The sequence below is a fragment of the Otolemur garnettii genome, unplaced genomic scaffold (assembly GCF_000181295.1).
Source record: "Otolemur garnettii isolate 467f Iridium unplaced genomic scaffold, OtoGar3 scaffold00057, whole genome shotgun sequence".
Taxonomy (NCBI): Eukaryota; Metazoa; Chordata; class Mammalia; order Primates; family Galagidae; genus Otolemur; species Otolemur garnettii.
This window is the reverse complement of record NW_003852452.1, coordinates 5,166,509-5,179,164: the sequence shown is the minus strand read 5'-3', so window position 1 is coordinate 5,179,164 and position 12,656 is coordinate 5,166,509. Positions and strand designations below refer to the sequence as shown.

The 12,656-nt window shown below is 36.0% G+C and overlaps 1 protein-coding gene across 1 annotated transcript in view; it reads left to right on the top strand.

Moving 5' to 3' along the window:
- LMNTD1 (lamin tail domain containing 1) overlaps positions 1-12,656 on the top strand; it is a 16,683-nt gene that overhangs the window by 1,557 nt on the left and 2,470 nt on the right. Inside the window, exons 2-6 of the mRNA XM_023514707.1 lie at positions 1,508-1,720; positions 2,222-2,242; positions 4,548-4,736; positions 8,697-8,883; positions 9,661-9,780. Coding sequence (XP_023370475.1) covers positions 1,508-1,720; positions 2,222-2,242; positions 4,548-4,736; positions 8,697-8,883; positions 9,661-9,780 — 730 coding nt within the window. The remainder of the gene's footprint in view (positions 1-1,507; positions 1,721-2,221; positions 2,243-4,547; positions 4,737-8,696; positions 8,884-9,660; positions 9,781-12,656) is intronic.

The window sequence follows — 12,656 nt, the reverse complement described above, 5'->3', positions numbered from 1 at the left end:
ATTTGCCTGAGATGTCTGTGCCTTGTGAGAGGTACATTTAGAGCAGACTGGTTTGGAGGACAAATCTCTCTGACGTAAGATTTCTAAGGAGGAAACTTTCAAATTGTAGAACAAAGTGATTGTTAATACCTTTTAGTAAACAAAGATATTGAGGATCACATCTGGAAGATGGTGGACTAGGGAACTTTATGAGACCTCTGGAAATAGATAAAAATGGAGATAATCCATAGGAGCAGAAAATTGACCTCCTGACTTACAGTGAGTAGATATGTGGCTCCCAGAAAGAGGATAGTTTAATTGTCCATTTGTCCAGTTTTTCAGAGATAGAAAGGGTTTTGGCCTCCAGTACGTTGTTTATAATTTAAGCATTAAACACAACACACACAGACATGTACACAGACACAGGGTTTGCTTTGAGATCATTCAGAAGAGTCTCGATGTGACTGAGAAGATGGAGCGTCATAAGCCTTTCATGACCCGTATCATGAGAGTATGGTTTAACTTACAAAATTGTTGTTTGTTATTATAGGAGCCTTGTTCAAGTTATTGTGCACAAAATGCTTTTATATTTATAAAAATAAAGGAAAATCTTTGTTCACAGTAAGAATCACTTACAAAAGTAGTAACTGAAAATTGTCCTTCCCTTTTTGCTATTCCCTCCGACACACAGGCACACACTTGCAAGAGTTTATTTAAAGGCAAATGTTAACTATAGAATCTTTATTAATACAGAAAAATTAGTTAAGCAGCAATAAGAATCAAAGGAGAAAAGTACAGGAAACAATGACATATTAAACAGGGATTATAATAATGTCCTTTATGTTCATGTAAAGTGGAAATATGATAAGCGATAAAAATGCAGTATAAATTGTATATAAAGTCTCAACTTTCAGTGAAAAATACATTAAAAAGCCTGGAAAGAGACGTAAAGTCTCTAGTTGGTGACACTATAATGATTATTATTTTCCTTTTTCTACTTATACACATTTCAAAATCATCTACAATGAAAATTTATTAGTTTTAATTTTTATTTTAATTTTATTTTTTTAGAGACAGAGTTTCACTGTGTTGCCCTCAGTAGAGTGCTGTGGCATTACAGCTCACAATAACCTCCAACTCTTGGGCTTAGGCATGTCTTTTGCCTCAGCCTCCTGAGTAGCTGGGGCTATAGGTGCCTGCCACAACACCCGGCTATTTTTGTTGTTGTTACAATTTGGCTGGGGCCAGGTTCAAACCTGCCACCCTCAGTATATGGGGCCGCCGTCCTACTGAATGAGCTACAGGTGCCACCCATTTATTAGTTTTTAAAAATAGAAAAAAGAGCAAAGCATGAAATAAGTTGACACTAAGGCGTTTTATTTGCATTATTGAAACTAGAAATACATTATTGTGCTTATGTTAGAGGCATAGTACCTATGAAAAGCAGAACTCCTTTTGTAGATAGACTAATAATAATCGCCTATGCTTTTTGTACTCATAGCTATTTTGGCTTTATTTTTGTGCACAGAGGAGGAGACAAAGTGGGAGTTCCCCTCGTGATACACCCATCTTCAGTACGTTTTTTTCCATCGACGACAAATTTAGACTCTATATCACTACCACTTTCACAGTCATTATTCTCTGCAAGGTCGCGCAATGACTATCTGCCTCGTTCTCAGATTAGTGGAGTAAAGATTTCAACCATTGGATCAGTTACCTCAAAAGGTACCATGAGCTATTTGCAGACAAGCAGCTTGGGTAAGCAAAATATGTACCAAGTATTTTTAGACTATTTTAAAACCATGTTTTTCAATAGATTCCATATATGCCTCTTAGCCAAAATTATTTGTCCATAATAATGCTAATTTCTTAGTGTCATATGCAGGGTAACTTATTGTACTCATCATTGATTTTGGAACTAAAGACAAATTCAGGTGACATAAATGCATATGCCCAAATATATCTCCCCCCACTATTAAGATATCTTGAGTTATCATGATGATTGGTAGGTTGACTACTAACATGCTGTAGAATTTCTAGACAATTAAAAATTCCACTGTATAGCTTTAAATGATCTCCCTCTGCATGCTATCAGCATTAAGCAACATCTTGTGTATTTCATGCCTTTAGGAGACTTAGACTCAAGTAAAGAATAGATGGATAAGAGAAAGAGGAACTATAAAACAGGTAATAAGAGGATAGAGAGGAAAGGGAAAAACAATAAAGAAAATTCGAAGGAGAGGAAAATGAAAACAGTACCATGGTAGGAAAAAGTAAAGTTTTGACTTTTGTCAACTATGTACTGAGTAATACCCACACTGTAGGGTGTTGTTTCTTACCATGATGCTTGAGGGTATTTTTTCCTGGTTTACTGAAGACATTACTGTCTTTGTAAACACAGGACCTACTGTTTTTCTGTCCTTCTACAACGTGAGGTATTGGGTAAGGTATTCATCTTGTCTAGATCTCATTTTCCACTACGACAAAGTGGGGGTTAAATGATCAACTTCACAGGGCTATCCTATGGATTAAATGAGATATTTATGAAAATCACCTAATGCTTAATAAGTACTCAGTGAAAATTAGTTGTGAATCTGAACATGCCTATAATCACCTTCTTCTAGAATAGGCTAGATTTGGGGGTCTTTATGTTGATTACCAGTCTACTAACAAGTTTCTAAACTGGTAGCACAGACACTGCCATGACTACCTGACGTCTCCATTCTCCTCTGTCTTTCTGCAGATATTTACAGCCTGGCTGCCTCTCATTTATCTTTGATTTTGTTTCTGTTCCTTTCCTAAGGTTTTGACATAGTGTTATATAGGGTTTTGTTCCACTGCCGTGATAGTTATATTTCCTATGTTTCTTGTTTGTATGGCTAAGATAAAATTTCCAAAGAAACCTCCAAAGTTTACACTGACCTTTAGCAATCACCCAAACCCATATGCTTAAAAATGTAAATACAAATGTTAGATCTAGCAAGGGAAGATTTTCTATCATTTGGCATTAAATCATCATGACATATGGTTTGTATTTGGGTTAAACTGTGAATGATCTTAGTAATGGGGGGGAAACCAAATATAGTGGCTTCCCTTTGCAAGATAAGATCTGAATTGGGACAGGGTCCTTCAGTTAATGTAGGTTGATGTCTAGGTCCATGAAAACTTGTGGCATTGCCATCTGTTGTTCTACATGAAACAACAATTGGGACCAGAATTAATGGGTCTTCTTTCCTTTTAGAATACAAAGGGTTTGTATTCAAACCTTCAGGATGAGCTATTAAGGAGAATACTGTTTATTATTCTTTCCCAAAGGAATTTAAGAATTAAGTAAATACTTGACTGGCAATGAACTTGCTGAATTCCATATGTTTCTTTTCAATAAATACTTTAAGGAATCTTCCTGAAGAACTATGGTTTTATCCCTTTAAATCTTTTACTTTGTTTTGGTTTTGTGGAAGATATAAAAATAAAGCAAACTCCAGATTGTGTTAATTCTCTGAAGATTTTGGAACCAGTGTTATATTAATCAAAAGCTCTTATACTGTAATAGTAGCTATCATTTATTGAATAAATGCTGAACATTATGCTAGACACTTACCGACATTAATCTTCAATCCTCTTATCTTCTTATACAAAGTAGTAGTATTGTTCTTATTTTATGTTCAGGAAAATTGAAGCTTGTAAAGTTTAAATCACTTGTCTAGTAAATGGCAGAGCTGGAATACAATTGCAGGTCTGTCTAAATCCAAGGCACAGTGCTCTGTCCATTTTTCCATATTGCCTCTTTATAGTGTAACTCTTCTGCTGCAGACACATTATTATAATCACCCAGAAGGGCTCTTCCTATAAAAAGTCATGAAAACTGAGCAGTGCCTATGGCTCAAAGGAGTAGGGCACTGGCTGCATATGCCGGAGGTGGCTGATTCAAACCCAGCCCCGGCAAAAAAAAAAAAAAAAAGTCATGAAAACTATGTTGTATTGAATTTTAGTGAGAATTTCAAAAAGACAAACTTCTAAGACACTAGAATCTAATTAAGTGTTACTTTTTCTTTCTAATAACGTATTTTAGTTGATTAGAGGAAGTTTAAGTCTTTAGCTGGCAAAAGTAATAACTACTAATAAGAAATCATTTAAGACCTTAATTTAGGGATCATAATCTGGGAAGTAAAGAAAATATGAACTAGAATAAGGCTATTGTTGTACATAACATATTCAAATTTGACAGACTCAAATGTTTTACCTACTTAAAAACTGATGATGCTTCTAGTGCAGCTGAACAAGCTTTCCAATAGTCATTATGCTGATGATATAACTGATAGTTTAAGATAACTGAAATAATCTCAGAAATTGAGGATGTCATTAAAAATATCCACTTAGTGGTTATTTTGTACACCTTTGTCTAAAGTTTCTAACTTTTCTCATAGTATGTGACAGTGACAGTAAAATGTACAAAGAATACAGTTTTGTAAAAGCAGGGATTAAAGATGATAGCTTTAGGTTCTTTTAATGTCCTCTTATTTACTTCTCTCTTGGTTGCTTTCCTCATTGTTTTTGAAAGCCAGCAGCTTATTAGGTATGAAAAAACAGTCTCTGTTAAGCCTTGGTTCTGAGTCAACTATGATCGGGGAAGGAGAAGATTATTTCCTTTCTTTGTTTGGTAATTCAAAGAAACTTACTGCATACCCAAGCCGCTCCAGGACATCTTACAGACACTTTTCCATGATTCTTGAAGAAGTTGGCCAGTCTACATCCAGGTACCCAGTCTATTAGAACTATTTAATATCTTTTGGGGGGTCAGACCCAAAAGATAAAGTTCTAGTCAGTTGTTATATGCATGGTTTTATCTAAAACCCTAAGCATTCGTTGAAATAAAACTATTTCATCTTCTAAGTAATTAAAACCAATTGATACAACTTTCTAGGGAACCAAACACAGCGTGTGAATTTTTGAAAGGTGCCAGAAAACAGGGCTCCAGTCCCACAAACGGGGTCGCTGTAGCTACTCAGGGACCTTTTATTGTTGGTGAATTATTCAGATGAATTTAATATATTTTATTCTTTTTGTAGGCTCTTTAGTTCAAGATAGAAGGAAAGAAACTAATTTTTACCTCACTGATCCATTTTTATGGCTGTTAGTATCTGTGGTAAAATGAATGGATCAGAAAGAAAGTTAATATTAGGACTGAAATAAAAGAGCTAACTCATCTCTTCCCTGCTTTACTTATTATGTGAATAATACATTGAATTGTGAAATGTTAATAATAAGCATGTGGAGACACAGGGTGTTAGAAAGCTAAAAGAAGTTTTTGATGAGAGTTAAGGGTCAGGTATGAAGGAAACATTTTTTACCCTTATATCATGTTTCCTAAATATCAATCACTTGTGTCCTGTTATCATTTAACTGTGCAGAAAACCTAAGTATTTGCTCAACTATATTAAAAAAAAAAACCTCATCAAATCATTCATTGAGTACCTACCATGTTAAAATGATGAGCTATTTGTGGCAAAAATTCACAAAAAGCTTCTGTTTAAATGGAGTCAGAAAAAAATAGTAGCATAGAAGCAAGCTAGCTTTACTTGCCCCCTCTCTTCCGGTTAAAAAATTAGAAAAAGCAGATCTACAGTGGCAAAATTATCTCCACAAATATGCCAGAAATCAAATATGAGGATGAGACAGTCCTGGGCTGCAGAGAAGTAAACTACTCATACAATAATCAGATTCTCAAAAATCAAGGACGTAAAGTGTCTCCTAGAAGTAATAAGAGAAAATAAACAAATAACATATAAAGGAACTTCATCTGGCATCAGACTTCTTACTGGAAACCATGTAAGCCAGGAGGGAGTAGGACAACATTTTCAAAGTACTGAAAGAAAAAAATTATCATCCAAGAATACGATAGCTAGCAAAGCTATCTTTCAACCATGAGGGTAAGATAGTCTTTCCTAGACTACCTGAAATGCTAAAAATAAAAAAAAATAAAATAAACTAATGGGCAAAAAGAAAACATCTGAAGGTACAATACCCACTGGTAAGGTTAAAATAATTTAATACTATAATTGTGCAGTGCAATCCATTGATAACTCCAGCATGAAGCCCAACAGACAACTCTGTCAAAGGCAATAATAGCTATAGCAATCTGTAACGAGGTAGGCAATATAAAATATGAATGCACATTGAGAAAATCCATCATCAAAATGTTGAAGGGATAAAGTTAAGGTGTAATGGTATTTTCAATTTCCCTTTGTGATCTAAGATAAGTTAACTTAGTCTAAAATAACTTGTTATCTTTATAAAATGTTTTTTGTAAGCTTCATGGTAACCACAGTGCAAAAATAAAAAAACAACAAATTAAAACATACTTCTGGAGAAAAATCAGCCACAAAGGAAGACAGTAAGAACAAAGAAAAAGGGATAAATTATAAAATAACAAATAAAATAGCGGGAGAAAGTCCTTACTTATTAATAATAACACTGACTATAAATGGACTCAGTTCTCCAACTAAGAGGCACAGAGTGGCTAAAAGGATAAAGAAACAAGATCCAACTATACGTTTCCTCCAAGAAGTCCACTTCTGTAAAGACACACACAGACTGAAAGGGAAAAGGTGGAAAAACATAGTCTACGCAACTGGAAACCACAAAGAAGCAAAAGCAATGACATTTATATCAGATAAAATAGACAGTGAATCAAATGCTGTAAAAAGAGATAAAGAAGGTCACTGTATAATGCTAAAGGAGTCAGTTCAGCAAGAGGATATAGCAATTAGAGGTCTCTATGCACTCAACACGGAGCTCCTGAGTGGGTAAGGCAGACGTCCTAGAAGTTTAAAATTTACCATGAGAGGCAGAAGTGTTTTTTTCTTAACAAAAGCCTCTTCTTACAGAAAATATGTGCATATATATTTACTATACTATAAATACCAAAAATTAGCTATTAGTATAAAAATGGAAAACAAACCTATAGAAAAGTAAACAAATTAATATGAACAGGCAATTCTTAAAAAAGAAAAACAGTGGCCAGTAAGTAGCTTGTTCAACTGCTCCATAATCAGAGACAGACAGAATTAACAATGAGATTCTGTTTTGTACCCATGGAAGTGAGAAAACAGTCTGAAAATGTGACGCATTAATAGGAATCCTGAGAAAAAACAGAGGGAATAGCAGGTGTGCAGGCAGTGGGTGTACAACAGCAGGAATCATGCTCTTACAGGGGATTCTTCATGGTGGTAGTTTAGGGATAACAGAGGAAATAGGAAAAAAGGGATCAAAGAGGCTGGCAGATTGCATAGAGCCTTGTGATGTTCATGTTTTCTCTGGAAGGGAATGGTCAGACCCTGAAGGCTTTCCAGCAAGGAAGTGGCAGCACCAGGTTTTGATCATACAGAGATTGCTGTGGAACCAAGTAGAGGAGGGGATGAGACTGGAGAAACAGCGTGCCCCTACCTGTCCCCCAGAGATGATGAGAGAGATGAGGGAATTAATCTCTCTAAACGGCAGTTTCCCCATCTACAAATGAGACTTAACATAGCACCTGTCTCACTGGGTTATTGTGAGGATTAAATGTACCAACTCAATGTTCCTCACATTTTGGGGGTCATAACCTTCAATAAGAAATACACTGAAATGTTTCAATGAAAAATGTGTATGGAATTGTGAGAATTAGATGAGTTACTACAAGTTGCCTTCACCAAAATATTTGGTGCTTTATATATACACTGTATTTCCAAATTCAAAATACGATGAATTTTAGGAACATAATAAGCCCAGAACACATACTGTGTAACTCCCCGTAATGACATAGAGAAGCATCAAAAATCAAACATTAATTTTTCTGTAGAAAAACATACCAATGTTCACACAAATGACTAATGTAGATTATAAATAGTTTCACCTCAGTCGGGACCCAGGTTTTGCTTCAAATATGTTTTTAAAAAGAAAGTTTTTTGGTTTTTTTGGTTTTTCGGAGCTTTTTAGATTTTGGAACTGTGGATAAGAAATTGTAGAAGGATTTATAAAGATAGATAATAGAGGTTAAGATACAAATACATACTATTATAGGTACCTGGCACATGAGTAGTATTGGGTATTATTATTGGTGGAGATATATTTTATTTTTAAAATGCTGGTCCTAACCCACCAAAGTGATTTCACGATCTACTAATAGGTTGTGACCTCTACTCTGAAAAATGCTGATATGTGAATGATTATCTTGATGCCTACAACACACTAACCTCTCAACACAACTCAAAAAGTAAAATAATACCATCTTGTGTTCATGTAATAATGTTCCCTTTTCAAAATCCCTTTAGTCACATAGTTGTAGTTCATCTTCTCAGCCATATTCTTCAGAAGTAAACTACTTGACCTACTTTGAAGAGTTTCGTGTTTCAGTGATGTTATGTTGAACAGTAGGAAATTTAAATAATTATAATTACACCTTCCTGTGGCATTTATTCTATACCTTGACACTTAAAGTACGTTTTAGGTTTCATTTACTTATTTTATGTGAAATAATTTTATTGCACTGATAAAGGAACAGAACTAAGAAATCATTCGTCTTAGGTTACACAATACGCTCTTTCTGTGTAAAATTGTCCAATAGAACATACAGTTGAGGAAAAACTTCAGAAACATGTTCAATATTCCATTCGTAGAGTGAGCCAATGACGCTTCTTTGTGAAGTCACCTTATAATCTTTGTGCTTTATTTTCTAGTTCTCTTGGAGATATTAAAATAGCTGAAGTGCATATCAAGGGTTTGTTTGTAAAGCTCATTAACTCTTCCCTTGACAAAGAAGTCGGAATTGGCAATTACATTCTCCAGCAAAACGTGAATGGACAGAGAGTTTCTTTGTACCAATTCCTTCCAAATATTACAATGCAGGCCAATACCACAGTAACAGTGAGTATAAGATTTAAATGCCATGAACTAGAATTACGGAGGAAAAACTCATTTACACTGTCAGCCTGTGGCTCAGCACCTGCCCTACCGACACTCAAACTGTACGGAAAATGTGATTTTTTGTCATTGTTGGTTACTTATGCTACCTTGTTCAGTATCTGGATGTAAATTAATACCCATAGCTGGCCAGGCATGGTGGCTCATACTTGTAATCCCAGCACTCTGAGAAGCCAAGGCAGGAAGATGACTTGAGCTTAGGAGTTCCAGACCAGCCTGAGCAAGAGACCCCTTCTCTACTAATAATAGAAAAACGAGCTGGGTGTGGTGGTGCCTATGTCTGTAGTCCCAGCCGCTCTGGAGGCTGAGGCAGATCGCTTGAGCCCGGGAGTTGGACGTTGCTCTGAACTATGCTCTGGCCCAGAAAACAGAGTGTCTAAAAAATAAGTGGATAGATTTTTAAAACCCATAGTTAAATGTCCACAGCTTTCTCCAGTTTGGTGTGTGATCTCAGTTTTTTAAATTTGACTATTAAAATGAAATTTCTAAATATAATCCTTGAAAGAGTGATCCTGGCAGACTCCCAGTCTGTCTCCTGCTTTCCTTTAAACCTGTACGGTAGCTGTTTGGTGTTCCATAGCTCAGAATCATATAGTATACAGTCGTGAAGCTGTGAAACCTCATCTGTTCAGAAAGATTACGTGGCAGCACCCCTCTGACAGTTACAAAGCAGTGTTGAATTCCAGTGGCGTTTGTCATGAGCAAACTGTTTTCTTTCAGGTGTGGGCTGCAACATCTGAAGCAAAGCATGAGCCACCATCACATTTCCTTTGGAAGGAACAAGACAAGTTTATAACAAGTCCAGATTGTACGACAATCCTGTGCAAACCTAATGGTCAAGTTAGTGTCTGGTTCTTAACATTCGTTTTCAATGGAATGAAGAGCGCTCGTCCTCTTAGTTCACTTAGTTATTTTCCATCCGTCAAAGCGTGGATGGAATCATCACTAAATGCTGTAGCACAGCAGGCCCAAATCAATGACACCCTCTTCCCAGTGTCAAAGTACCCAAGAGTTACTTACAATTTGGCAGAAATAATTTCGATATCCCATATTTCTAAGAGGCTACTTCAAATTGCAGAGTCAAGGGAGGATTGATTTTCCTTGTGATATTTTTGCCTGAGAGTTGGATAGGAAGATGCTGCATACAGACCCTTTCTATTCACTTATTGTTCAAGTATTTACTGAGATTCTTCTCTAATCTTACAGACTAAGACATCACATCTGCTAAGGGACTAATATTTTATTGGAAGAGCTTACAAGTCTTAATCTGAAATGACTATATTCACCATAAAACTAAGTGACTTAGTAATAGCTGTGTAGAATTCATTCATAATATTTGGCAATTTTATATTTTTCACTCTACCTCTTCTTTGATATAATATTAGCATAAATATATATGCCCATGGACACACCAGTAAGTTTTAAAAGGATCTCTTTTTATAACAAAAAGTTATTCCTTTTAAAATACTTTTATTTAGGTCTTTATAACATATCTGTCTTTTTTAAACCTCAGTCTAATTTACTATGTCATGTAACTACTAACCCACAAACTATGTTGATCAGAATCTGTATCTGAGTCTTTGTTACGTTATACCTGACACTGAGACTGACCTTCCCTTTAGAATTCTGTGAGAGCAGTTGTGGTTAGATGGAGTGAACACTCCTTACCTGTAATTAGCGGCCTTCACTGGCTCTGCTTTAGATCTCTTTGTGAGCTCAAACTGAATTTTATACTTCTGTTAATTTCCACTGATGGGAAAAAGACAGCTATGCAATCTAAGTTATTTACTCACAAGAAAATTATTAGTAAAATCTAGATTCGGGTTAAGGCATTTTTATCTCAGAAATTTCATTATGTTTATTCATTCTGTAAATAGCTTTGTGATTCAGACTTTGTACATTACTTCACACACAGAGTGTTGAACCAGACATGATGGGTCTCTGAGCTCCTGGAATATACATTTTAGGAAATTTTCATCCCCTGTATCTGAATTAGACTTTGTATTTAGACTATTTCTTTTACCCAGTGGTTCGAACTCCTTTGCATGTATAGAATCAGACCATTTCTGTGGGGTGCTTTAAGCACAGACAATTGTGTTTGCTAATGAAAGACCAAACCTGATCGATCAATTGATTCCTATGGAAAATATTTCCATATATTTAATATCTGTCAGGCATGCTACTAGGAGGAAAGAACATAAATATTGCATAGTACCTGTCCTCAGAAAACTCAGAGTCTACTAGTAGAAATTGATATGAAATAATAAATAATTGCAATCCACTGAAGCAGTAATAGGAATATATGCACAGAGATGGCCACCCAGGTCAGAAATACAGCTCTGTAAAGGAGAGCATCAGGAAAAGCCTCAAGCAGAAGAGATACTTGCTGAGTCTGGAGGTGAGAGGGGGTTGGCCCACGGTGATCACCCTCCCTTCGTCCTCCCTAACTCAGCGCCCCCGTCTTTCTCTGCGCTCCTGTCTTTCTCTGCGCTCCCTGCTGTCACCACCCTGCCTTGCTTTTCCTACTTTTGCCCCGTACCTGACTGCTACTTCAGCCTTTAGGGCTTGTGCACATGCTCTTACCTTTCCGTAGAATCTGTTTCCTCCCTTTTTACCTATTACATTCTGTCTGCCCTTCAGACCTCAGCTGAAGTTTTCTTTTTCTAGTCACACCCCATTGGAATGGAGCTATCCCACTCCATGGCAAAGCATAAGCATGAATCAATTCAATTAGAAAATATTTCCATTAAATAGGCTGAAACTCTGATGTAGCACAAAGTGCTTTTTTTTAACAAATTAATTTCCATTCTCTCTTCAATGATACTGAACTTCACTGTCTGCAATTTCTAGGTAGATTTACCTTAAAAATACAGGGTTTGAAATTCCTGTAGACATGTTGAAACACAGACAGACACAGGATTTCATCATGGTCCTAGAATTGCTTTCTATTTGTATAATTTATATTCAGAAAACAAATATCTTGTGGAAAAAGTCACAGATTCTGCAACTTTCTGCCTAAAACACCAACCAGTTGTACAGATCAGAGTAGATCCTGTTTCTAGACTTGAATAATACTTCTTTTTTTTTAACAACAAGACAAAGAGAAGTTATATTACAGGTCATTTTAAAAAAGAAAGCTGAGCTAAAGTATGACTTAAACGACTTTTTGAGTCATCTTGTCACTAACATGGTTAATATTCAGTACAGCTGCAAATCTCACGGTATAATATAAAGGTGGATCTTAGTTTTGCTTTGCCACAAGTTAACATGTAATTGTTATTCTGCTTTCTCATCTGTAAAGTCAGAGACTGTCCAGTATAATCACTGAGAATCTATGACTTCAGAAATTGCTAGAACAGGACCAAGCATGTTATTGTCCTATAGGACCTGTAGCCTCTACATGACCTGCCAAGAAACTATCAAACATCCTATATTTATTCAGTGCCTGGCACTTTCCCAGTACGTTATTTTGCACTGGAGATCCAGATATGGGCTCGAGCAGTCCTAGTGGTGGGAGCTGGCTCATTGAAGGGCTGTGTATATGTGTGTTATCTCATTGGATTCTTGGTAATGTTTACTTATCTTACAAAGGAGGAAAATGGGGCTTGGAAAGTTAAGTGACTTAGTCAAAGTCACATGATTAGTAAAATGTAACCTTCCAACTCTAAATTTTTTTCTATTCTACTAAAAATAGTTTACAAAGTTCCTCTGGCCAA